Source organism: Morus notabilis, unplaced genomic scaffold (assembly GCF_000414095.1).
Source record: "Morus notabilis unplaced genomic scaffold, ASM41409v2 Scaffold498, whole genome shotgun sequence".
NCBI classification, from domain to species: Eukaryota; Viridiplantae; Streptophyta; class Magnoliopsida; order Rosales; family Moraceae; genus Morus; species Morus notabilis.
In genome coordinates, this window is record NW_010358720.1 from 11,127 (window position 1) to 37,639 (window position 26,513).

Consider the following 26,513-nt stretch of genomic DNA (forward strand, 5'->3'; position numbering starts at 1 on the left):
AAAATCAATTTCATTTCTATCATTGATATTTTCTATCACTTCCATATTTCATTTCTATCATATTTTCTTTCCTTCTTACTAAACATAGCATAACGAGGGAGTGCATTAAATTAAAAGAAAAAAAAAAGTCATAGTTGCGCTCCTTAAAACTTTCCTAACTTTGAAGTTTGAACGAGTTCATTGTTTAGATTAGATGTGATATTGGTTGAATTTATATTTGGTCCTTTTTTTTTATTAAAAAAAATCGAATTCCTCGTGGAATGCATCAAATGAAAAATATGCCATGGGGTAACTCTTATCTATCTTCAATATTGGAAATTCGGCAATCGATATCTTATCTCTAATATTCTTTTGTTCTTTTTCTCTATTTAAGTATTTTTTTTAGGAAAATATATATTTTAATTTAAGGAACTACAAACATCAACAATGATCCATATGACTCAAAACTAGTCAAGCTTTAAACAAATTCAAAGCATCGAATGATCCCTTAATATATTATTTTTTATAATTTGCATAAGTTGGATTTTTTTTTAAAAAAAATTGCATAAGTTAGATTTATTTACTAATTAACTCGGTAGTTGTGGATTCCACTAGATTCCTCGCAATATTTAAATGAAAAAAGCAAAAAAAAAAAAAAATCCAATACTAATGTAACTTCTTGGTATTCAGAGCAAAAAAAAAAAAGTATTATTATATAACTATTTGATTTTCAGCAAGCAAAACCACACCTAAGTTCAAAATAAAGGAAAAAAAAAAGATTATCATTGCAGTTATAAAAGTTGTATTAAACACGTTATCAGCATTAAAAAGAGTATATTTTTTGTTTTATTACACAGGATTCTTTTTTCTCCTTTTATAGCCAAAAAAAAGATTATCATTGCAGTTAAAAAGACTTACGTAGAGACCTAACAACTGTCCTCCTGGGTTTAATATTGTTAGCTACGGAAAGAAGAAAAATAGAGTGAGTTAGATGAAAGTAACAACTAACAAGTAGAATTCTTTAGCCAAAAATAATTAAAGAATAAATATATACATATATATATAAAAACTAGAGAAACCTTTCTAACTCGTGGAATTCTAACTTTTAAAGTGGTTTAAGAAAAATAACAGTTTTTTTTTTTTGTTCCTTATGCAAGATGAAAAATGTTAATTATCATCATAATTAGTAGAAAATACATACCGTTGCTTGTAGTCTAGACACAAACAAACCATTATCCTTGAAGCCAGGAAAAAAAAAATACCGTAAAAAGGGGAAAAAAAATCAAAATATGGTGGATCTTTTGTTTTTGGCGAGTAACAAAATAGCATAGATTGGAAATCTGGCTAAGTGTCCAATAAAGGATTCTTCTAAAGTACAAAAAAATAATAATAAATAAAAGAAGAAGTGTCCAAGAAATTATCAAAATGAACATGTTATAGTTCCAAAGAAAATGCCACGAGCCATTTTTTTTGGGTAGTCATTAATAATTGTAGGACTAACGTGGCACTACATGAGCCGTGGGGCCATTAATTTTGTTGGATTTTATTTATTACTATTAATATTAATATTAATTCGCTTAGAGTCTATCCCAAAACTGCCATGCATGACATGCCTAATATTAAACTCATTTATAAGGGTGAGGTTGGATTCACATTCATATATAATATGGATTGTCAAGAAACATAATTAAACAAGTATTCAACTGAATTTAATGCAATTTTCTAGGGCCACCAGTAAGAACTAACCAATAACAATAATAATAATAAGAGACGTTATTGTTCAAATTTGTTGGACCAGTCAAGTAGGTAGTGTACTTTGAATATGAAAAGACATATTTTCATTTTCTTTAAATGAAATCTAATGTTTTGCTCTTCTACATCTTTAAAATTAACGAATGACTTAGTGTGAAGGATCAAAAATATCCAAAAAAAAAAAATCAAAAATTGAAAAATAATCTATGAAGAATTCGGTGCCTAATAATGCTGATAACTCTTTATTATGAAAAAGAAAAATGCTGTCCAATAATTAAGGCCTCATCGTGATTGTGGAGCAGTGAGCAAGAGCAGTTCCAATTCCAGGTCTAACCCAATAAGAAAAGAGGGAAAAGTAGGATTGGCCCATTAGTAAGAAAAGAAACAACAGCAACTGCCTTAATAAATGAAAATTTTGAAAGGGTGGGAGGGATGTGGGGCCCAGCGGGTGGGGGATGGGGATGGGTTGAGTTGAACGGTCAAAAAGCAGAAGAAGACTGTTGAAAGTTGAATCTCCAAAGCAAAAAGCGAGCAAAAGCAAGCGACGAGTTAATTTTAATTAATAAATTAATGAAAAACTCCTTCACGTTTTTTTGGGGGCTGAGCAGTTGACTGGGCAGGGCTCTTTCGGTGTGTGTTTTTTTGACCGTCTGTCCACCAATCCATCACCCTTTCCCATAGTCTTCTTTACCAACACCGTCACCCCCAATCAATGCGTTTCATTTTTCACATTTTCTCTCCCTCTCTCTTTCCCTTTTCTCTCTCTAAAATCAATCTTCCTTTTTGAACAAGTGAAGATCAAAGCAAACCGATTTACTTCTCAAATCTTAATCCTTTTAGATCTATCTATCTATCTACCCATCTTTCTTCCTTCCTCCATTTTTTTCGCGTCATGAATCCGCCTCCACTTTCGCTTCCTTTACACACTCAATCCTTTCATTGGTAAATTTCTCTTCTTTTTTTCTTTTTTCTTTTTTTTTTTTTTTTGTAAAATGTGTTTGTGTTTGTGATGTGCTTGGCTTTTGGATCAGGTTTTTCCTTTTGTCGTTATTTATGGTTAACCATTTCCCTCCAAAATTGGCTGATTTTTCCATATAGATATAGATCCTTTTCTAGGGTTTCTCATCATCTTATTCTACTTTTTATCTCATTTTTCATAATTGTTTCCTTCCCGTTTTCAGTTTTTTCGTGTTGTCTCCGATGTGTGACGGAGAGCCTTGTCCGATCGTTTGATTGCCGATAGAGAGGCGCTTAGATTCTCCTTTACTAGGCTGATTTTGGCAGTTCTTATTTTATTTTTATTTTTTTATTTTTTTATTTTTTTTATTTTTTGCTTTCAGTAACATTAGAAAGAAAAGTAATTTTTTTCTTTATTTCGTGCAAATTTAGCATTGTATTTTTTTTTTCCTTTTCAAATAAGCCCACTTGTCTCCTAAAATGTTTATTTTTGGTCGAGTATTGAGTTATATAGTTGCAGGCTAGCTCGCACTTTTACATGTTAGTTATCGCAGCCGAACGTTGTTCATTGACCCTTTTCACTTTTTATTTTTCCCTCTTTATGCATCCAAAAAATGAGCCTTTATTATTGTGAAATTTAAATGCAGTTATTCCTAGCTAATGTATCGTTGCACGTCAATTATGTTTTTCTGTTATTTGCCTATTCTTACACGATCTTATTGTACTTTGCAGGTAATAATTGATTTGCTTTACTGAAATTTAGAGAAGGATTATTGGGAGTTTTTTTTTTTTTTTTTTTTCCTCCTTTCCCTTTGAGCCAATGGCGTCTGTAAGCGTAGTTCCTGCTTCTGGCGTTGTAAGAGAATCCAGTGGGAACGCTGCTGGTGTTGATAGATTGCCTGATGAGATGAATGACATGAAAATTAGAGATGAAAAGGTAAAAAACCATATCTTTCTGTTTTCTTCCTAGGCTATGTATGTATTCGTGATTTTGGTGAAGCTGTATCTTTATAGGGATGAAATAATTCGTGTGAATTCTTTCTTATAGGAAGTGGAAGCAACCATTGTTGATGGAAATGGGACGGAGACAGGTCATATTATTGTCACTACAATTGGTGGAAAAAATGGCCAGCCAAAGCAGGTTATTTTTTCGACATTTTTTTCCTGTTCTGGAAATATGTGTAATTGTTGCAAAACGTCCAGTGTACTGATATGATATTCCGTTGATGATTGTAGACGATAAGCTATATGGCTGAGCGTGTTGTTGGACATGGATCTTTTGGAGTAGTTTTCCAGGTGCGTCGCTACATTACAGAGGCATAAATTTTAGCGAGTTTAGTAATTGTAGTCAAGTGCTTGACGCTGTGATTGGGTTATTTTGATATCATGGTTCTGTTCAAGATCCTGAGCGAAGCTTTATTGAGGTTCTGCAGGCAAAGTGCTTGGAAACTGGGGAAACGGTTGCCATTAAAAAAGTTCTTCAAGACAAGAGGTACAAGAATCGGGAGTTGCAAACCATGCGTCTTCTAGACCACCCAAATGTTGTGTCTCTGAAGCACTGTTTCTTTTCAACTACTGAAAAAGACGAGCTCTATCTTAATCTTGTACTTGAGTATGTCCCTGAGACGGTCCATCGGGTGATTAAACACTACTCCAAGATGAACCAAAGGATGCCGTTGATATACGTTAAACTCTATTTTTACCAGGTATATGTTGACTCTAGTTCTGCTTTAATTCCATTGAGGAACTGAAGAAAGAATTCTTGGACATACATAGCGGTATAGTGAAACCATTATGAAACTTACATAATTTTATTGTTTTACTTTTCTAGATTTGTAGAGCACTTAATTACATTCACAACAGCATTGGAGTGTGTCACAGGGACATAAAGCCTCAAAATTTGTTGGTAAGTCGGCATTTGTTCTTAATGTACGTTTTCTTGCATAGATTAATATACTTGAAGTTTGGAGAAAGGGGAACTTTAATAATTAAGGGATTTTGGTAACCCATTGGAATCATGTAAGTCAAACTGGGGAACACTAAGTAAGGTATGTGTATGTATGTGAATTAAGTCTGTATATGGCCATAAAGCACGTGTTTCCTTGTAACTAGCTTCTTTAGCGTATAAAAGAAAGTAGCATGACGTGTTTTAGCTGTGTACAGATTAAGGGAATTAGTATGACTGAATTGTCTTTATTTTTCTCTTTGTAACAGGTCAATCCTCATACTCACCAACTTAAACTTTGCGATTTTGGAAGTGCTAAAGTCTTGGTTTGTTTCTGTTCATCCTGACTTGTGATAATTTATTTTGGCTATAATGACCTATAATACTGAATTTGGGTATAAATTTGCAGGTGAGAGGGGAGCCAAATATATCTTACATCTGCTCTAGGTACTATCGAGCACCTGAGCTGATATTTGGGGCAACTGAGTACAGTACAGCAATTGATATCTGGTCTGCTGGCTGTGTTCTAGCTGAATTGATGCTTGGACAGGTGAGTGTTGTGTTTCTATTTGGTCGATTTTGTTTATCTTTTGTTTTATCTATTCAAATGAATCTTATAAGTTACTTTGCTTTTCCCAGCCTCTCTTTCCGGGAGATAGTGGAGTTGATCAGCTCGTCGAAATAATTAAGGTGAACGCGAATGCGATGTTTTTATTTCTATTTTTTTTAAATGAAAAGAATGGCAGATATTTGGCAAAAGATGTGACAAATATCCAGTTATCACCTCTCTACAGATTTTCTGAATTTTTATCATCTCTTGCAGGTGTTAGGCACCCCAACAAGGGAGGAAATCAAGTGCATGAATCCTCACTACACAGAGTTCAAATTTCCCCAAATTAAAGCCCATCCATGGCATAAGGTATTTGCTTTCTCAACATGATATATACAATGATGTTTATTCATTATATTTTGTTCCTTTTTTTTTGGTTGAAAAAGTCAAATCAAAATCAGGACTTAATTCTATTATTGAACACAGATATTCCACAAGCGAATGCCACCTGAAGCCGTGGATCTTGTCTCAAGACTACTACAGTACTCACCAAACCTTAGAAGCACGGCTGTAAGTATTATATTGGGGTCTGTTGTTTCCTTATTATGACATGTGCTTAGTTGTTAATACTTGCATTACAATTCAGTTAGAGGCTTTAGTCCATCCGTTTTTCGATGAGCTGCGAGACCCGAACACCCGCCTGCCGAACGGACGTTATCTTCCTCCATTATTTAACTTTAAGTCTCACGGTGAGGATTAATGTTGTTGTGTTGTTCTTTCGACTATTTAATTGTTTATGTTACTAGATATAAACTGATGATTGTTGACGTTGTTGATATCAATCAGAACTGAAGGGTGTACCAGCGGAGATGCTTGTAAAGCTAATACCGGATCATGCTAAAAAGCAGTGTGGCTTCCTCGGATCTTCTTCTTAGTGATATTGTCTGCTTCTCGCAGGAAAGAAAAAAAAAAATTGTCTTTATATTGTAGAAAAAGTAGCCAAAGTGTTCAAATCTAATTTGGTCATAATTTGAAGCTGCTGTGATCTCTCCTTGTTTATTCGTTACCTTTATTTGTTGTTGCATCTATACATTACTTTATTATTTGTATGTAGAAGGCAGGTAAAGAAGTACTGCTTATGTGCACTGTGCTCCTTAACATCTTTGGGCTGTTAAAAAGAGAAAAAAAAAATCTTATTTTATGAACTTTTCAACTTCCTGACAATAGGTACGCATCAGAAATCCGAATTCAAGTGTGTTTTTCAAAGCCAATTCTCCGATAAGCCTGAATAAAGAGAAACTAAAGAAAAAACATGATTTCTCACCAGTTGGTAGTTGGTTCTAAATTCTAATGCCAAGTGTTCAGAAACTGGTATTAATTCTTCGCAAGGTGTGGGCATCTTCATTCTTCACGAATTAAATTAAAAACAAAATTAAGCGAGGACGTAACAAAGTTTCAGATCTAAGGTGATGTTTAGTTTGATGAATGAAATGAGAATATGAAGAGTAGGAATACAATGAAATGGGAATAAGGTCCCTAATACAATAGAGGGATAACATCAATCCAAAGAGACGACGTTGAACGTAAAAAAGCAAGATTAGTCAAATAGTTGGCTACCTGATTCCTGCTTCGGGAGATGTAGCAAACATTACCACTAAAAGCTTTAGATACAAAATTTGCAATATCCAAGATGATATTTGCCTCAGGGGAGCGCGGTGAACAAGCTTGAAGGGCACGGACAACATCGATATTGATAGCATCTGTCTCTAAAATCCAACTTGAGAAACCACATAACCTTGCTAGCTTGATCCCTTCACGAACAGCCATGCACTCCGCCAAGTAGGGATCAAAGTGTCCCGGGACTTGCTTTTGCCAAAGCACTCAAAACATAACCATTTGAATCACGTATGACTGCTCCAACTCCCACCCAATCACCAGTCATTTTTACTGAGGCAGCCACGTTTATTTTAACAAAATCGACCGGTGGTGGCCTCCATCGGTTCTGTAGACATTGTCGAGGCTCATTCGGACGTCTCTCAAGCTCCCAATGAAAAGGAAACAAACTATCCCAAATCCTCCCAAACGGCTAGCTGCACTCCAGAGGAAAGTCAAGATGTATTGGCGCCATCATCACCAACAAACTCGATACAGACGCGCTGGAACTCACCCAACAATCTACCAGCTCGTGCAACACACACTGAAGGTTCTTCAAAGCACTGTTGATGCGTCGCGAGATGTCCAAATGCTCCAAAGTAGCATACAAAAAATCTCTTTTAAGTCTTCACTTTTACCCTGACGTGTGCAGTCCTTGAAACTTTGAATTATAGGCCAAAGGGAACTGTTTTACCAGATCTCCTGTGCCCAAACACACTGCTTAAAAACATGAATAACACTTTCCTCCACATCGAACACAACACTCCTCACAATCAATCCCTCTACTTCTCAAGCGGGAGAGTGTGGGAATTCCTTCATGAACATGGACTTTTAACTTTATTAGGAATTCTGGCCTTCCAAATAACTACTACTCTCGCCTCTTGAAACCATTTCGAGCTTGTAACCAGAACGGACAGTGTACTCTCCCTTACTATCATAATGCCACACCAGAATGTCGTCTCCCCTAGAAGAACCTAGAGGAATCCCGAAAATGACCTCAGTCAATAATCCCACTCTCCTTTAAAGATAAGAGAAGAAACCAGCAGCGCATCAGTGTTCCGATTGCAACAAAGTTGGTTTTGGTCTTTAAAAACCCGAACAGAAGCACCATTGCCAATTTGCCATCAAACCCCTCTCCGCACAAACAATGCTTCTCCAAACAAAAGAGGGGTTGCAGCCTATCCGAGCCTCGAAAAGATCTGTTGGGTGGAAATATTTGGCTTTTTATCCATGGCCTTTGTAATTTCTGAGCCTCGGATTGTTACTTTATTAAAAGCCGCCATGCTTGTTTGGAGAGAAGAGCCCGATTAAAAGCCGCAAGGTCCCGGAATCCCATCCCCCCAATCGAGTTTTGCCCTGCAAAGTTTATCTCGGCCTATGAAAGCAGGTAAGCCAAGATATCTATTATGGGAATTGTCAGAAGCTAACCCCAAGACATCAGAAATTTCACTTCTTACCTCATCAGACGCATTTGGACTAAACGTGATCATAGACTTTTGCAAATTAATTACCTGTCCCGAAGCTTTCTCATAGGTTGCCAAGACATCCTTCATAGCCCTACAACTTCGGAGATCGGCTTTACTGAAAATTACACTATCATCTGCAAACAAGAGATAACTTATTCAAATTCCATTTTTGAAATAATTGGAATACTATATGTTTTGACTAAAATACCCCTCTATTTAATCATTTATAATGTTTTTAAAACTAAATTCAAATATTTTCTAAAGTTATTTTTCGTCTCTCGATGTTTAACGTGAGTATTTTATTCGATGTATGACTAACATTCAAATAATTTTAACTTCGGTATATGATTGATTACTAAAATAATAAAATAAAAGTAAACTTTATGGATTACTTTATTTTTTTATTTTATTTTGATGAGTAAGCATTCAACTTTATAAAATACTTAAACATCAATACTATTATAACATAAAAGATCTCAAACGTTTTACCCATGATCAGATCAACAAAATAGTATAACATAGATCAAATAGGAGTTAGTAGGAGGCTCTTTTTTTTTTTTTTCCTTTAATTAATGAGTGAGTTGCATTAGGGTCAATAGAAGAATATGTTTTTATAATGGGATGGTGGTATTAAAATTAAGGATTATTCTCAACAGCACCCCTTAAATTTTGGGTTATTCTTAATTTGCCTCTTAAATTTTAAAAACTCTCAATTTACCCCATAAACTTTGAATTGTTCTCATTTATCCTCTTTTGTTGAAATTTTTGAAAGAGAAAGTTAAGTGTGATCATGTAGTTTTTATCTGTTTCTTTTTAACAGAAATCCAAACAAAAAGACCAAATAACTTCGTTATTCTTTTTTTTTTTTATATTTGTTTTTAACAAAAATTACAACAGAAGGAGTTAAGTGAAAACAATTCAAAGTTAAGGGACAAAATGAGAGTTTTTAAAGTTCAGGGAGTGATATGAGAATAACTTTAAAATTCAAGGGATATCATGGATAATAATCTAAAAATTAAATTTTAGAACATTGAGATAGATAAGTTAAGGAGAGAAAATCTTAATTAATACCAGTTTTAAAATTAAATGACTATTTAACTAGTTCACTTTTTATTCAACCATTGATTGAATAGAAATTACACAATAAGTACTGCGTTTTAGGGAATGAAAACAAACATCAAAGCTAAAGTAAATTACACATTGTCGTTCTTATCAGTTTTATGATTGTAGTCGATTTTGTAATTTTTGATGTGTCAACATATCTATCGATTTTTCTACTTCAGACGTGTCAATATATGCATTTTTTTTTGCTTATCTTCCAACCGTTTAGGTTTTTTATTTTTTTTTATTTTTTTGGCTTATGTTTCTATATCAAATTAACTTCTATCTACATGTTTTCTTATATGTGGGAAGAAGACAGTGAAGAAAATTATACGTAAATGTTTTGATCTACAATGGAGTTCATGAGAATGGTATCTTGCATGGATACTAGGGCTTGAATAGACTAGCCAAATTATCCTACTTTCAAAATTCTATTACTCTTGAGATCGTGATTATTTCTGACAAGCTTTTGAGTCTAACTGTTATGGATGTAGGTACAATCTATGGATTCCACTTTTATTATTTGTATTTCTAAATATTTCTAACACGAAAAAGAAGATGATCCAGTGGTTCTTGCATCACTATAGTACTATTGGTAAAGTCCCCAATCTTCGTACTTGCTCCCTAACGAGAACATCAAGTTCTCTACACACTGATATTCATTTCTTGATCACCTTTTAGTTTGACTGAGGTTGTTAACGTAGCTTCCTCTTTTCCATCGCAGTCGTTATCTTTCGACACCAAAAATGTGTTCAACCTTTGGAAAAAATAATTAAAAAAAGGCCTAGTCTCACATTGGTTCGGAATCAGAAGGATCAGTCTTAAACCTATAGAAGGAACCGAGAATCTTTATTTCTAGTTGACACTGGCGTCATAACTTAAGTCAAAAAAAAAAAAAAAAAAACCTAGTACCATATTGGGTTTAGAAACAAAAAGGACGAGTCTTTCGATCTATATAATGAGAATGGACTTATAATTTTAAGATATTGAGTCTGTTATTGGTCTTTAGAATATCATACAGGTACTTGACACTGATAAAATTAAGTATCTATTATCTTTATAAACTGTGATGGTGGTTGTACCAATTTGATTGATCCATTGTAGCAATGTTTAGAAAATCTTCCTTTAGAACATAGGGAAAAAAAATGACAATGAAGTGAACAAGCGGCAATGAGATTTAAAACGACAACAACCTTGGTCGAAAGCGAGTGAAATGGGGATGGGCCCAATGCGTGCTTGATCCATCTATAGCCCAATTCCAATATTTGACTTTCCTCCTAGCCCATTCAACTTGTTTTTTTATTCATTAAAAAAAAAAGAAAAAGAGTTGGCATAATTCATTGGTAAACTTATTAGATGTGACCTTTTTTTTTTTTTTTTTTTTTTGGAATGACCAACTAATTATTTGCACTTTTTGATGAAGTAATGTGTATTAATCAGTCTGCTTTCGGCTGATGGGGTGCATATGAATGATTAATCCCATGTGCAATTGTTTTATGAACTTGAAAACATCTCCGTATAACCTGGTACTTATTACAAAATTGTTCAAAGCTTCTTTCTTAATTAGTGAAGGACCGATAGAGTGCTCGAGCACCGCAGCCTATATATATTAGAACCTAATCTATGGCATGGCCTTCAAGCAATGCATGTGGTCTGTTTTATAGACACGTGGACATTGGATCCTATCACATTAATAGATTTTTTTTTATATATATATATATTTGTTTTTAATATCTATTTTGAGGCGGGTGTGTGGATCATGTTAAACCAGGTAACTTTTTTTCCTTAAACCATTATGTGATTAATTTTAAGTTTCTAACTATCAATCTCAAGCGATTACATATATTAAAACACATCCCCATTTCTTAAAGTGCATTAGTTAATTAAATTCTACACGAATAAGTATGCAGCAATCCCCTTGAAAATATTATTAAGTAGCTTCCTAACCTTGATGTTGTTTTCTATATGTCCACGGTCAAAACCTTTCCTGTGTCAACCATGTGAAATTGAAAATATCCTAACAGTGTGACATGTTGAATCCAATAAACTAGACGCCTAGTTGCACCATCTTATTTAATTTTTTTTTTCTTTTTTTAAAGAAAAAAGCCTTAATTTCGTCATGGCCAGACACTGGATCCAGGCAAAACTAAATAATAAATAAATAAATAAATAAAATTTGAATAACTGCAGACGCCGAACTCCTTAGCATTAAGAAGACCAATTTCCAATGGTTTCAGATAGTTTCACAACGCTGAAAATTGCTGAAGGCAGCCTTTCCATGGAAGTACGAAAAGCCATATATAGAAATCAAATTATTCAATATCGATAACATGTATACATATAGAAATCAAAATTATATAAATATCACGTCATAGAATTTTCTGCTCACATGCCAATGCCTTAAACTCACCGCACCCTATTCTAAAACCTTAAATCTATATTTTTTTTTATATATAGGACCATGGGAGCGTAATGCACTATATATAGACACTAGATCCAAGAGCCTTTTATTTGGAATTAAGTTTAAGAAATTGCCCTTCTCAACTCTCAAAGAGAACAGGGACTTCCCTTAACAATATGTCCAAATCAAGGTAAGAATATTTCTCTCTTTATTATTAGTCCTTTACCTTACATTTCTACTCGATTTGCCTAAAATCAGCGTACTTTTGTTACACTCTCATTGTTACAACATGAAAAACGGTCACCATGATCACCTCTCAGGTTGGAGGGCAAAGTGGCCCTTGTCACCGGCGCAGCCAGCGGCATAGGCGAGGAGACGGTGAGACTCTTCGCCGCCAATGGGGCCTTCGTCGTGGCCGCCGATGTACAAGACGGATTAGGCCAGCAAGTAGTTCAATCAATAGGCTCAGAAAAGGTGACTTACCATCACTGCGACGTTAGAGACGAGAAGCAAGTTGAGGCAACGGTGAATTACACATTGGAAAAGTATGGCAAATTGGATATCTTATTCAGCAACGCAGGGATAATAGGCAAGGATGCAGCTAAATATTTTGAATACTAATTTTAGTTTGTTTACACACATTTATTTATGTTAAAAATGATACGACGATTTTTGTCTTGATAATATAGGCCCTTTGACAAGCATCATGGACCTTGACTTAGACGGCTTCGACCACACCATGGCGACAAACGTACGCGGCGTTGCGGCGACATTCAAGCACGCGGCACGGGTTATGGTGGCTCGTGGCACCCGTGGGTCGCTCATCTGCACTGCGAGTGTGTCGGCGTCGCTTGGAGGCACCGGCCCCCACTCGTACTCAGTGTCAAAGCACGCGCTGGTGGGGCTGGTCAGGACAGCCTGCAGCGAGCTCGGGGCGCACGGTATCAGGGTGAACAGCGTGTCGCCTTACGGGGTGGCGACGCCTCTGGCATGTCGGGCGTACAACCTGCAGCCGGAGGAGGTGGAGACGAATATCTCGGCAGCGGCGAACTTGAAGGGGGTGGCGTTGAAGGCAAGGCACGTGGCGGAGGCTGCATTGTTTCTTGCGAGTGATGAGTCGGAGTATGTGAGTGGACACAACTTGGTTGTGGATGGAGGCTTCACGGTTGTTGCTCATGGTTACTCTGCCGTTTGAGGCTGCGCTTTTGGTGGAGTTTTTTAAGCTGCTCTAGCAAAGCCAACGCAATGTTTAATCTGTGTATGTTTTTGGCATTAATTTTCTTTTGTAATTCTAATATATTACTATAGAAAAATAAGTTTTGCTTTCAAAGTCAAACCTTGTTACCAGCACTTTCCATGTGCATTTTCCTTGCGATCTGCAGTGCTATCTTTCCTTCTTTTTTTTTTTTTTTTTTTTTCCTTTCTTGGATTGATTGTCCATTTCATAGAACCATCATTTTTGTCTTGTCTGCATATTACGTCTAGAGTCTCCCCCATTTTATAATTTTCTACTTTTTTTTCCCCCTTGTTCTCCCCGTCATTTGGGGTTGTGTTTGTGAGGTATAATTAATCCCCAATTTGTGATGCAAAAGAAGACAAACTTTTCTGGTGTTGAATAAGTACAAGTAAATTTGCATTTTTCTTGTAATGTAGGTTTCAAGTGCATTGTATCTTAATTCTTAATCTAACTTTAATATATTTTTTCCTGGCCAGATTCAGCTCATGAAATCTGTCTTCTACATCATTATTAAATGATATAAACTTTCCAATTTCCATGTGTCAAAGCACGTGTTAATTTCAACTTATCTGTTCACTAATTAATCGCCTATTGAATTATTATTTCACATATTGTTCAATGTAACTACATGTCATACATTAGTGTCAGGTGTGGTGTATATTGATCTTTCCAAGTTTTATATCTCAAAATCTATACAATTCTCACACTCAAAGAAACTCAAGTTTACACTCTACTAACTAGCCAAACTGTTATGTCAAATTGTTGAATGTGGACTGTGGAGGTTGTAGTGAATTTCTACTTGACAAAGCTGATCTGATCAGGTCTAACTTATTCTAAAATACTAAAGAAATCTATAACTTCCACCGTTTTTTTTTAATATTTACAATACCACCTATGTATGTCGCAAAATCTTTAACTTTTTTTTTTTTTGTTCTCCAAAGTGGGCTTCTAAAACACATGCTAGCTTCCAATGTTGGAACTTCTATCAAAAATTTACTTTTACTTTGTTGGAACTTCTAATATTCACGAACATGTCCTACCTCCTATGCTTTGGACCCAAGATCAGATCTTGAAGATGACATTTCAAATCACAATTTGACTAAATAAAGTAACATAATTTTGTATTATTTTAATGAAGCAAACATCTTCAAATATGTAGAAAGGTGGAATTGTCGTACATTTGATGCTTCCTTTTTTTCATTATCAAATTACTCTGCCACCTTCCATCTTTTATGCCTGCGTCAACATAACTAACACCTCTAAAACAAACCTTACAAAAATATTAAAAAAAAAAAAATGGCCACCCAAACAAGACCAAACAGTCAAAACTAACAGTCCATATCAAACTATCAACTGTAACTAGTCTCTCCCAACTAAACAAAGTTCAAGGACCACGGCAAAGTGCATCCAATAATGATCGAAATCTCCAAGGCGAACACTTCTAAAGAATTGAAGATCTGGGTAGTCTTGAGACTTGGATCTCAAGGAACAACACGACTGACATATGGGACTGCAGCTATATTGGTATGATATTGTGTCTTTTGGCATTGTAGTGGTCTCCTTGTGCAGTGCTTTATGGGTGATTTTGAAGAAAGAAGGGGGCTCTTCTTCAAGATTAGAAGACGGCAGCAGCACCACCATGTATGAGAGCCTTCTAGTGGCTCGGCCAGTCAGCGAGTCGTTTGTGAGTGCATTGCAGAGTGGTCATCTGAGAGGTTCCCAGTTATGGAGGAGCTGTTGGAAAGAAGTTCACCCTAAGTGGCTCTTGCTAACACGCCTCCTCTCTTTTCTCGTCTTGGCTGGCTTCTTGGCCTGGGACGTCGTCGAATGGGACGCAACCATTTTCCTCTACTACACCGAGTAAGTGATGCACATAATTGACCTTTGACATTTAAAATTTGATGAAGTTCAATCTTTCGTTTTTTCAACTTGGGGTGGAGAGATTTGAATTATAGACCTCAATATTGGATGTGTGAGTAGATTTACTGCAAGGCTTGCAACCACATAAGGTTGATGTTTTATGTAATTCTTTTCTCCTCTGGTATATGTGGACAAGACTCAAAGATTGCCTTTAGCTTATCTACCTACTTGAGAAATAATGATAGGTCAGTAGTAGAATTTGGCATGTTGAACTTCAGAAGCAATTTGCTCTCATAATACTGCATCATATGTTACTTCATTCAAAGTTTTTGCTTTATATTGCCTGTACTGATCATTAAGATGAATTTCTATCTGCCATTTAGCTGCAATTAAGACAGGAAAGCGTGTAAAACATTTATTTGTTAAGTAGATTCACTTTTCTTCTACGTGTCTAGTTCAATAGATGTCATGTTTTGATCTTTTATGTTGGCAATCAAATAAGTGGCCTAATCTCCAACTCCTTTTTTGTGTACTTTTTAACTTTTCTGCAGGTGGACTTTTGCATTAGTCATAGTCTATTTTGGGGTATGTCGTCGTTTCTCATTCTCATATTTTGCCCTTATCAACAAATAATCATGTGTTTTTTTTAAGTATATTTATAATTGTATGTGTAGTTGGGGATCATTGTATCTGCATATGGATGTTGGCTTTCCTCAAACCAACCTCATCCTGAAAATGAAGAAACAATAGATTTCCTAAGGAGTGGCATTGAAGAGACAAGAACTGAAACCAGTAATGCTCACAAGGCAAAAGAAATCAAGGTTGGGATCAAGTTGCAAAGCCAAGAGATTCGGAAAAAAGCCGGATTTTGGGGATATCTTATGCAAATTTCTTTCCAGGTAATCAGTGTGTTTATTGGATCTTAAATTATGTTCAGATCAAAGGCTGATGCATTATTCAGTTGTTGTAACAGACTTGTGCAGGAGCTGTTATCCTCACTGATATTGTATTTTGGTGTGTCATTGTCCCATTTTTATCAAATGCCCGTCTTGGACTAAATTTGGTAAGAGAAGAATTATATTCTCACAACAATTTAATTTCTTGTTGATATACAAAGTTGAAACCTCTCTAATTACCCAAAGTTGAATGTTGTCATCAATTTGTTCTAGTTATTTATTAATGTTAATATAATCATTCCTCACTGACTTAATTTATCTTGACGTATGTATGAAATGAGTGGCAGTTAATGGGTTGCATGCACACTTTGAACGTAGTTTTTCTTCTGCTGGACACTGCTCTAAATAGCCTAGTAAGTATAACACTGCTATATTTTAGAAACAAATCCTAAATTATGACATGTTACAGAACACATGTCCATATGAGGTTTTAAATGTGCCACGTTTTTCCTTTGCTCTACAGCCTTTTCCTTGGTTCCGGCTATCATATTTTGTGCTATGGAGCTGTTTATATGTCATTTTCCAATGGGTCATCCACGCCTGTGGTTTCTCATGGTAGGAACAAAATTAAATGTATTGTTCTATTTTTCAGAAACATTAATAATATTCTCTCATTTGGGTTCAAGATATAGTCATATGACTTTGTCTATTGCAGGTGGCCGTATCCTTTTCTTGAGCTTGATACACCATGGGCTCCTTTGTGGTAAAACCCCTCTGCACCCATTTTTCATTTATTTTTGAAAAATTATTCTTCCATTGTTACTTTTATCTAATAAGAATCTTAACACAATAATTTTTTACCCCCTGCTTAAAGGATAAAACTGACATTATTATATATTTTCACTTCATTAAAAGGGGAGAGATGTGCAATGAAGGTCAAATTATATGGCATTGAATTATAAAAAAAAAAAAAAAAGGATATTTACCAAAAAAAAAATTAAAAGTGGAGAGGAAAATTCAATAATCAACCTGTTTTCTATCACCTAGAACTATGTGTTTAAAGAATCTAAAGAGAAGTGTTTGTCTATTGTACAGGTATTTTTTCCTGGCCGTGGTCCACATACCCTGCTATGGAATATACGCACTGATAATAAAAACAAAATACACAATTCTACCAAGACGGTTTCCCCATGCTTTAGTAAGGTCATATTAGTTTCATTGTTGACCTCAAAAGTCATAAGGTTTGAAGTGGTATTGAAGATTTGTTTTTTTTTTTATTTTATGTTATTGGTTTTGATGCTTTGCTGATGTATATAAAGAAGGGAACGCTTCGCTTTGTCCCTTACTCTAAAGGTTTGTGTTCCACAATTTCACGTACTTGGAGTTTGGTTCTACAATTATTCTTTTAAGAAAATAATTTTTGTATTTTATATATGCTAAACTTAACTTTAGATGTTATGTCTTCCATTCCATCCATCCTGCTTCTTCGATGTTTAACTTTTACTAAATGAATTTCCAAACATCAAAAGTCTAAAAATTGCAACTATTAGCACTAGAATGAGATGAAGTTATTCAAGAAAGTATTAGAAAAAAGATTGATGTTGTTCATGATCGTTTTGGAGGAAAAAAATCAACCACATTACCTAGTTTTTACCGATTTAATTGAGAAAACCGTCACGTAAACAAAAAGACAAAAAAAAAAGGTTAATCTATCTTGAAACAGTTTAATCAGCTGAATTTTTTAATAAAAAAACAAATCAAATCATATATACTTTTTGCTAAACCAACTCATATATGCTTGGTTAAAGTTTATAAGCGGAATAGAAACTGATCAGTTTAATTTGATTTTAAGGGTATTGATTTTATTGAAAATCCCTCCTGGAGAGACAACTAGTAGCTTGCGATTATCACCTGCTCCAAGAATAATCTAAATTTAAAGAAAGAGGGAAATAATCTAGTTTCGGAAAATAATAAAATTTAAAAGCCAAAATTTGAGAAAAAGCTGCTAAATATCAATTTTGTGTAAATTTGGATTTATTATGCTGCTAAATTACTAAAATTAATGGAATGAATTTAAGGGAGAGTTGAATAAATAAATCGAGAAAGAGAGAAAGAAAACACATAAACAAAAAACAAAATAATAAAAATTAAATTAAAACATAAGCAAAAAATTCAAAAATATTACTTACCATCCGCTTAAATAAATAAATATTCCCTTGTTAATTTCTTATGAAAAAAGATATCTAACATTTCTTTCTCGGTTAATTTTATTTTTAGCCCCTAAATTATGCACTTTGCTCCATTTGACCCCTGAACTTGCCTCATACACATAGTTTGGGGGTAAGATTTGCAACATTTTAAAATTTAAAGGTCAAAATAGGACAACCTGCATAGTTTGGGGGCCAAAAAGTGAAATTAACCCAATTAAGCATCTAGTCCAACAACTACGGGGTTAGAATTGAATTTTGTGTTTGGGCCTTTTTGGACTCAACGCACGTGTGATGCCGTCGAAGACATTCCCATTCCAAAGACCGACCGACAGACAGACGGACGGACAGACACAGAAGAGAAGAGAAGAGTGAGATGAGACAGTCAGAAGCAACACAAATTCATTGGCCATTCTCTTGACTTGGACATCCTCCTCCTCGTATTTTTCATATCATCAATTTTCATTTTCTCAACTAACCTTCTTCACTTTCAATCATCACATTCAGAACTCCTAAAAAAAAAAAAAAAAAAAGGTTTCTTCCTTCCTGGGTCTGTCTCTGAAACGAAATGTCGAAGCAGCAGAAAGGTTTGGAGTACTGGGTCCAATGGCAAGTCCCTGTCTGCGCTGCAATCATCGTCATCCCAGCCATGGTGGCTCTCAACTACATCAAAAACCAGAACAATAAGAAGAATCACACCGTCCTCAGATCCTTTGATTTGTGGAATTCTTGTTGGAGAAATCTCAATCCTCTTTGGCTTCTTCTCTACAGAGCCTTTTCTTTTCTTTTCTTGGCTTCTCTGCTCTATAACATGGTTGCTATCACTGGTGCCTTTGCCTTCTTTTTCTACACCCAGTTAGTTTTTTTCTCTTCTCTTTCTCCACTATTTTATTCTTTAAAGCTCAATTATGGGGTATTTTAATAATTGAGGTTACTCTTACGGCTCTTACCCTTATGTTATATGTTGTGTGAATTTATTAATCCACAGGTGGACTTTTGCCTTAGTTGTGCTTTATTTTGCGGTATGTCCAGCTCCATCTTGACTAATTATTCTAATTTCTAACTTTGCTATCTATTATGTCTTGCAATCACGACAACAAAAATTGCCAATATGGTAGAACTTTTGTACCGTGTCAGAGCGATAAAATAGTAATAGTACTCCAAACAAGTTTTGGTTTAAAAATATTATTATAAACTTGAGTGCAGGTAGCAACTGGTGTGTCAGCGTATGGATGTTGGATGTCCAGAAAGAAAGTCCCATCTGAAGATGGGGCGAGCACTTACACGGAGGAAGAATTCAAAGACAAGATTAAGTTACAAAGCGCCCATGCCCAAAAGGAGATTCACCAAAACGCTGGATCTTGGGGATCTCTAATGCAAGCGATGTATCAGGTTAGTCCTCCAGGATTAATTCCATTAAACATTTCGCATTTGCTTACCTTTTTTGTCGCGTGATAAATTCGTCGATTCATGGTCTGGTGTGTATCTTTTCTGTAAAGTCTCTAATGTCGTTTAAGTCAATTGGTGTAATTTCTCTTTTACTGATCAGTGTTAGTACTATATATGCTGAATTGTCAATTGAACATTTCCTATACCATCTTGTTGACGTGTTGATGTTTGGTTAACGAATCTTACTAAACTTATAATATATATATATATGTATATATGATATCTATGACAGACTTGTGCAGGCGCTTCTGTGTTGACAGATCTAGTATTTTGGTGTCTTTTAGTTCCATTACTAGCCAACGTGCAATTTGAACTAACCCTGGTGAGTTGGCCCCACTTAGAATCAATCCGATCACCAGCAAAGATCCATGTCTTTATTGATTTCTTCAAGTACATTAACATACTAGTGCTTCTGAAATTGATTGCTGTTGGCAGTTGATAGGTGCTATACACACTGTAAATGCTGTTTCCCTTATTGGGGATACTGCACTCAATGGCCTTGTAAGTATCTCTATGAATTGGGAAACCTACTTATGCCGTGTGCAACAATCACATTTTCTATTGTTATGGCTACTTTTTCATTGCAGATATAGCTTTTATTGTTAAAAACACTCTCTCTTTTTCTTTTGAATCGAGAAACATTTTCTATTTTTACTAACCTTTATTACATTACCACGTAAACTGAAACAAGTATGACGACTTGCGTATTTTTTTCCAGCCGTTTACCTGGTCCGGATTTGCATATTTTGCTCTGTGGAGCTGCCTCTACATTACATTCCAATGGATCGTCCACGCGTGTGGTTTTATGACATGGTAAGAATAACCAACTTTTTGAATTTTCATTGTTCATTATACTGGTTTAATAGCATCATTATATATTTTAAAAAACATATATATCATGGACCTAATTGGTTCTACTTCTGGCCATTGTAGGTGGCCATATCCTTTTCTCGAGCTCAATACGCCATTGGCGCCCCTATGGTATGATGTGTGTACCTTTTACTTTTTTTTTTTTTTTTTTTCCTCGATTTGAACATTTGACCTCTGACATTTGAGGTGATTACGGGGAATAACGGCTATAGAAAACATGCAACCTCGTGTAACTTCACTTCCAATTGCAGATACAAAGAATGAACCGCATAATTCCTCTCCGTGCTTGTATATGTTTTTGCATCTTCTTAAACTAATCTAGTCCTTCATGCTTACAGGTATTTTGGGATGGCATTGTTTCACGTTCCATGTTATGGGATTTATGCCATGATTGTCAAAGCGAAGAATTCTTTTCTCCCCAGATTGTTTCCTCGTGCTTTTGTGAGGTTAAATTAGTGAAGAACTGATTGTGTTTCAGAACTTATAATAGGATGTTACGAAACATTCTGGTCATTATTTAATCCACATCGTGGACGTTGCTTTGTAACACGTTCTCAAGCAAAATCATTGTTGCCTTTCTTACACCATGGGAGTTATGCAGAGGGTGAATATAAACCATGTTCTGCTTTCAAAACTCTACAAGAATAGTCAAGTAGAATCGAAGCGGTTGAATGTTGCACTTTCAAACACAATAAATTATGACTTTTTTTTTTTTTTTTTTTTTTTTTTTTTTTTTTTTTTTAAAAAGGGGATAAAAAAAAAACCCCAAAACAGAGAAAGAAAAAACATTATTGTCTAGATACGTGATATAAGAAAATTAGCGATACCAAGATATATCTACGAAGAGATGATAAGCCATCACTTATTGTTGTGAATATAGATTGTCCCCAATAGCTCTCAACTAAGTCCCACATGGAACTCTAAGCTACACCGATACACTAGCAAAAGCTTAAATAAATGTCAACGAAATCATTTCGTAAGATAAGAAGAAGTTTTAACTATTTTCGTAAAATAGAAAAAGATCGGCAAATGATAAAAAATGCTAATTTAGCTAATTTTTTTCCATTTTTTCTTACAATTATTTATTCTTAAGCAAGGATTAATTATATAAATTCTTTTTGAATTATACTCTTTATAACACTTGTATGTAGCCTACATTCTCTTTGATGAATTACATCCATTAAATTTTTAACTGAAATTGACATTTAATTTACTATTTTAAAGATATTGTAATGATTCTATGGTTTAAAATTTAATTTAAATTTAAACTAATTAAAACTTTATAAACTTTTTTATTCTACGAAAAAAATTTATAAAATTTTTAAATTACATTAAATTAATAATTAATGTATCATAATTAAAATTTTAAATTTAAACTAAAACTTAAACCTTAGAGTTTTCTAAATAATAGAAAATAACATATTAATGTCTGTTCATTTCACTGATTTGATTTTAAAATTTGAGTTTTGTTACAGTAAAATGCTCTTAGAAACAGTCACATTTAAAATTCTCACATAAAATTACATCTCAACTTAAATTAAAAACTCGAATCAGTGAATTAAACAGATCTTAAATGTGAATCTTCATTAAAAAAATATAATCGAGAGGACTTTTTTATTAATATTTTCTTATTTAAAGATTAAGAATAAAGTATTATAAAAAATATAGTTCAAGGCGTTTTTTTGTAATTAATCCTGTACAATATTACCACTAGAGTTGTCCCAGACAAACCATTGACGGCTTAATCAAGCAGAGCAACAATGGAGGTCGATAAGAACTGCAATTTTTGGCTTCCCAAAAAGAACCGATTTTGTGCTAATGCTTGCCTCCATCATTCCCTGTTAGTTCTCTCTCTCCGGTCCTTAGAGTCTCTGATTTTGCCTATTTCTCTCTCTCTCTCTCTCTCTCTCTCTAATATGTTATATTTATGGAATTTCGATAGGTTCTGCGGCAACCACAAACCCAGGTCCGATGACCAGTGGATCCCATGCCCAATCGACCCTTCACAGTAACTGCTTCTTCTTATTTTTATTTTTAACAATCTCACATTAGTCATTTTCGAAGAAAAGTATTCTCTGTGTTCGATTTTTGGTTAGTTTCCTCACTCTTTTTGTTTTCCCTTTTATTGCCGGTGTGATTTTTCAGCTCTGTACTTAAAGAAAATCTGGAAGGACATGTAAAGAGATGCCCTTTACTGAAGCAAGTTCAATCCTTGACTCTCCAACCTTATTATCAAAAGGGCATCAATTCTGGAAATCAAACAGAAGAAGATGGCAAAATGATTACTTCAGAGTTGAAGAGGAACGCTGTTTATAGCATGAGTGTTGCTCAATTCTCTGAACTCATTCGAAAAATCGAGTCCCTTCATGAATCCATACGCCACTATATTCGGGACTCGTATAAGGTACCAGAAGCTTGCGGCATTTGGATTAAACGACAAGTTGACGGGTAATCTATGAACTTCGATTTTCACTGCATTTTCATTTAGTGCAAGTGGATTATAAAGCTTGTATTCTCAATAATTAGTACCTATGTAGATTGCTTGGCCCTTGTCGTTTAAGATTCGATCAAAATTACACATGTTTATTGCCTTCAAATATAATTAGGGATAGTTATATGGAAAGTGATTGGTAAGGTAAACCTTAAACTTTGTTAAATTAAATTTAGGACATTTAAGTCTATGAAAGAAAGATTTTTGATAATATGAAATTTGATGGAATGTTTTTGTAATTCCAGAGAATGCAAGGTCGAATGTAATGAAACACAGGAGAGGATTGTTATTTCTCCCCTTTCTTTGTTGTGGTTTTGCTACGGGTTGTTTGGTTATCTAAACCGAGTAGTAGTTTGCAGGAAATTGCCATTTCAAGAAAAGCATGTGGCCCAACAGGCCTCGATTCTTGCAAACCTGGAAGAATTTGGGATACTGGATAAAAATTCTATTGAAAGTGAGGGGTTTGATCATGATGGATTCTTTGGGAATGGCAATGGTGTACCTGCGGTGGTTGAGTTTGGAGCAGGAAGAGGGTACTTGACACAAATGCTGGCTGATTGCTATGGAATCCAAAAGGTCTATTTGGTGGAGAGGAAATCATACAAGCTAAAGGTTAGTTGGTCCGAATGCCAAAAACAAAAGTGCATTTTGGGCCTAGATACTTCATATAATAAAAATTAAGAAATTCACTAGTTTTGGACCTTGATTGACTTTCTACTTTCTTTTTTGTCATTTCATGCCAATGCTATGTCTAGGCTGATCGATCCTTGCGACAAAAAGAGAGACTGATATTAGAGCGTTTGAGAATTGACAGTAAGGTTTTCCAAAATCCCAATTTTTTTAAAAGGAAGTTTTGTAATTTCATTCTCTTTCGTAATTCCTATCCTGATCTTTTAATATTAATCTCTTGTGTATACTATAAGTATGTTCCTTCCTAGCGAAAGAAAAGGGTGTAATGCTTGTATCTTGATCTTTTTGAAACAGTAATACAGTTATCAGTTATCAGTTACTGCATGTCAAAGACCCCCTTAATATGGTTTTGCTATTCGACTTAAGCTGCATGCCCTCAATTTGCTTTCCCTTTAGTTCATTACATATTCACATTACAGAGTGTGGCATATTTTTTTTTCCTATATCTCTTCCTCACGTGGGAAATTTATGGATATTCATGGCATGAATTAAGTAGAAGACCACAACTAAACTTGGCTTGGTTTGCAAATAATTCAATAGCATTGCATCCGATGTGGATGCAGAGTTTGATATCAAGTCCCACTTAGCATGTTGTCTATTTCTCTGTTACATTGTTAAACTTACATTACAAACTTTCTCTTTACAGTTGAAGATTTAAACTTGAAGGCTGTTGAGTCTCTACGGGGTGTTCCTTACCTAGCTATTGGTAAACATCTCTGTGGGCCTGCAACAGGTAATCAGCGTGTATTTCATTTTGAACTTTCCTATGACATACATACTAATAATCACAGTTGATGAATAAACTAATATGTAAATTCTTACCATTCAAATTTGCTAAATATTATTCAATAATATTGCTGCAGATTTGACTCTGAGATGTTGCCTCGTGAAGTACTGTGACCAAGAAAATATTCCAGTGAGCGATGTTGATACAAACCTGAGAGGTCTAGCTATAGCCACATGTTGCCATCATCTTTGCCAATGGAAGAACTACATAAGTAACCAACTTATCTAAACACGTTTATTGGCAAGAGAATTGCAAATATTCATTGGTTTTAAACTGACTTTCTGTGATACACTGATTGCCCTGCAGATAAGACCTACTTTTCAAATTTGGGGTTCACAAAGGAAGATTTCCACGCAATCACATGGTTTACCAGTTGGGCAGTAGATGCTGATCATAGTTCAGATATTCTCGATGTTAATAATTGCAGCCTGGATTCCCAATCCATGTAATTTTCATGAACTTGCCTTTGTAATACTTTGAGCATCAGTCAGAATCTTGTCTTATTTCCGTCTCCCTCCTTTATAGAGGTTTATTTACAATTGCCGCAATATGTTGTGACAGGGAGACAAATTTTAGTGAGAATAGAGGAGTTGAAGAAGTGATAAGGAACATGAAAGCAGCTGAAAGGGCGGCACTGGGGTTTAAGTGCAAGCAAATAATTGACATGGGAAGGATGGTGTGGATGAAGGAATGTGGATTAGATACACAGTTTGTCAAATATGTCCCATCTACCATCTCTCCTGAGAATCATCTACTTATTGCCAGATGCATCAACCATTTATGAGATCTTGTTGTTCTTCTGTGTTTTTTCTTTGGATGATATTGTGCGGTCCTCGATAGTCAGATTACATAACAGTCAGATTACATAACAATCATATCTGAACGTTTTGAAAAAAAAAAAAAAAAAGATTTAAATTTAAGTGTATCTCTGTCCAGAATGGTGGTTCTTTTTTCTCTCTCTTTTTTTTTTTTCCTTTTTTCCCCTTGAAATTCTTTTTGTAGTTTATTTTAATTTATTTATAAAAGTCACAAATTGTAACTTAAAGACTTTTGCAATATTATTTTTGTTGTATTGAACTTCCATAGCATGTCAAAATGACAGAGATTTTGTGGAAAGAGCCTTAGGTGATCAGGGAACTTGAGTCTATATATGAAAAATAAGTTGTTTCCTTGAAACTGTTAAGGAAATTGTTAAGGTAATAAATTTTCCTTGAAACTGATTTATCAAATTTGTTTAAAGTTTGTTACGATTTAGTCTGCATGACTTTTTTTTTTTCTCTCTGTTTTTTTTTTTTAATTGCTTGGACTATACCTTACATGACCTTGGCCAAGCATATGATATGCAAAGAAGTATGGTTTCGAAGCATGGTTTCCTGCTTCTCAGGCTTATAGGGAGCTGGTGTCATGTTCAAACTGTACAGACTCTCAGTCCAGAAATAAACATTCGATATTGGCAGAAGGTGGGTCCCTCCTTTCAACTCATATTATAACATATGATATAAAGGGCTTCTTTTCTTTCTTTTTTTTTTCTTTTTTTTTTTCCCTGGTTTTTGATCAAGAAACCAAGCCTAACAATGACAAAATAGGCAATTGAATTAAAAGTAGATTAAAGTTAAGAGACTATAGAGGATGTATGTGTATGTGAGAGTTCTCTTGCTTATGAATTGTGCTACATCGTATGTTCAGCATGAAAATACGTTAATGTCTTGCACAAATGAATTTTTTGATTACAATTTTTGGTGGATGCTGCAGAGAAAGAATGAGTGGACAAAGTATGTTCATTTGCTGAAACTCAACAGTCGACTCTAACGGCGACGGAGAGGACCATTGCTCTGCAGCATCCATATCTTCTAGACATCCAATTTCGTTTTTCTAAATATATGGTTCAACTGTCGTCTTCTAGTAATCACATGCTTTGCACGTGGCTTATAATTTTTATTTAATTTTATGTATTTTAGACGAAAGTACAAGTGAGAAAAGAACTTTGCGAGTCAAAAAAGCAAATTGGACTTTGATTTGTAATCTGATAATGCGTGGATAGCTAGATAACAATCTGATGTGAAGTCGGATTTTATTTGGATTTGAGTTGGGTCATGCGTGGTTGGCAAGTCAGTAACGTTTACCTCCAGGAAATTTGAAGCAGGTAAAAGCAAGAAATAAAAAAGAAAACACGTCTAGTAGGAAAGATAAATAATTCCGGCAGATTAGAAAAACGACACACG

The 26,513-nt window shown here is 34.8% G+C and overlaps 5 protein-coding genes across 5 annotated transcripts; all 5 read left to right on the top strand.

Moving 5' to 3' along the window:
• The first annotated feature begins 2,390 nt into the window (after positions 1-2,390).
• On the top strand, positions 2,391-6,388 carry LOC21397018 (glycogen synthase kinase-3 homolog MsK-3). Its single transcript, XM_010093098.2, has 13 exons — positions 2,391-2,673; positions 3,421-3,625; positions 3,737-3,829; positions 3,925-3,984; positions 4,122-4,394; positions 4,520-4,594; positions 4,903-4,959; positions 5,043-5,183; positions 5,273-5,323; positions 5,457-5,552; positions 5,670-5,753; positions 5,830-5,932; positions 6,030-6,388. Exons 2-13 carry the CDS (start codon positions 3,509-3,511, stop codon positions 6,116-6,118), a joined length of 1,239 nt encoding a protein of 412 aa, XP_010091400.1. The 5' UTR covers positions 2,391-2,673; positions 3,421-3,508; the 3' UTR covers positions 6,119-6,388.
• Positions 6,389-11,930: 5,542 nt separating this feature from the next.
• Positions 11,931-13,207, top strand: LOC21397019 (short-chain dehydrogenase reductase 3b). The gene is made up of 3 exons (XM_010093099.2): positions 11,931-11,994; positions 12,125-12,393; positions 12,494-13,207. Exons 1-3 carry the CDS (start codon positions 11,981-11,983, stop codon positions 12,997-12,999), a joined length of 789 nt encoding a protein of 262 aa, XP_010091401.2. The 5' UTR covers positions 11,931-11,980; the 3' UTR covers positions 13,000-13,207.
• Positions 13,208-14,332: 1,125 nt separating this feature from the next.
• On the top strand, positions 14,333-16,577 carry LOC21397021. Its single transcript, XM_024162408.1, has 7 exons — positions 14,333-14,901; positions 15,453-15,486; positions 15,576-15,800; positions 15,875-15,964; positions 16,145-16,210; positions 16,321-16,412; positions 16,513-16,577. Exons 1-7 carry the CDS (start codon positions 14,546-14,548, stop codon positions 16,562-16,564), a joined length of 915 nt encoding a protein of 304 aa, XP_024018176.1. The 5' UTR covers positions 14,333-14,545; the 3' UTR covers positions 16,565-16,577.
• A 1,683-nt stretch (positions 16,578-18,260) lies between these two features.
• On the top strand, positions 18,261-21,023 carry LOC21397022. The gene is made up of 8 exons (XM_010093102.2): positions 18,261-18,859; positions 18,993-19,026; positions 19,211-19,396; positions 19,686-19,775; positions 19,889-19,954; positions 20,172-20,266; positions 20,387-20,434; positions 20,662-21,023. Exons 1-8 carry the CDS (start codon positions 18,573-18,575, stop codon positions 20,777-20,779), a joined length of 924 nt encoding a protein of 307 aa, XP_010091404.1. The 5' UTR covers positions 18,261-18,572; the 3' UTR covers positions 20,780-21,023.
• A 1,011-nt stretch (positions 21,024-22,034) lies between these two features.
• On the top strand, positions 22,035-25,265 carry LOC21397023 (tRNA:m(4)X modification enzyme TRM13 homolog). The gene is made up of 9 exons (XM_024162413.1): positions 22,035-22,163; positions 22,266-22,331; positions 22,469-22,771; positions 23,174-23,426; positions 23,570-23,627; positions 24,151-24,237; positions 24,368-24,502; positions 24,598-24,736; positions 24,853-25,265. The coding sequence occupies exons 1-9, from the start codon at positions 22,084-22,086 to the stop codon at positions 25,073-25,075; spliced, it is 1,344 nt and encodes a 447-aa protein (XP_024018181.1). The 5' UTR covers positions 22,035-22,083; the 3' UTR covers positions 25,076-25,265.
• The last annotated feature ends 1,248 nt before the right edge of the window (positions 25,266-26,513 follow it).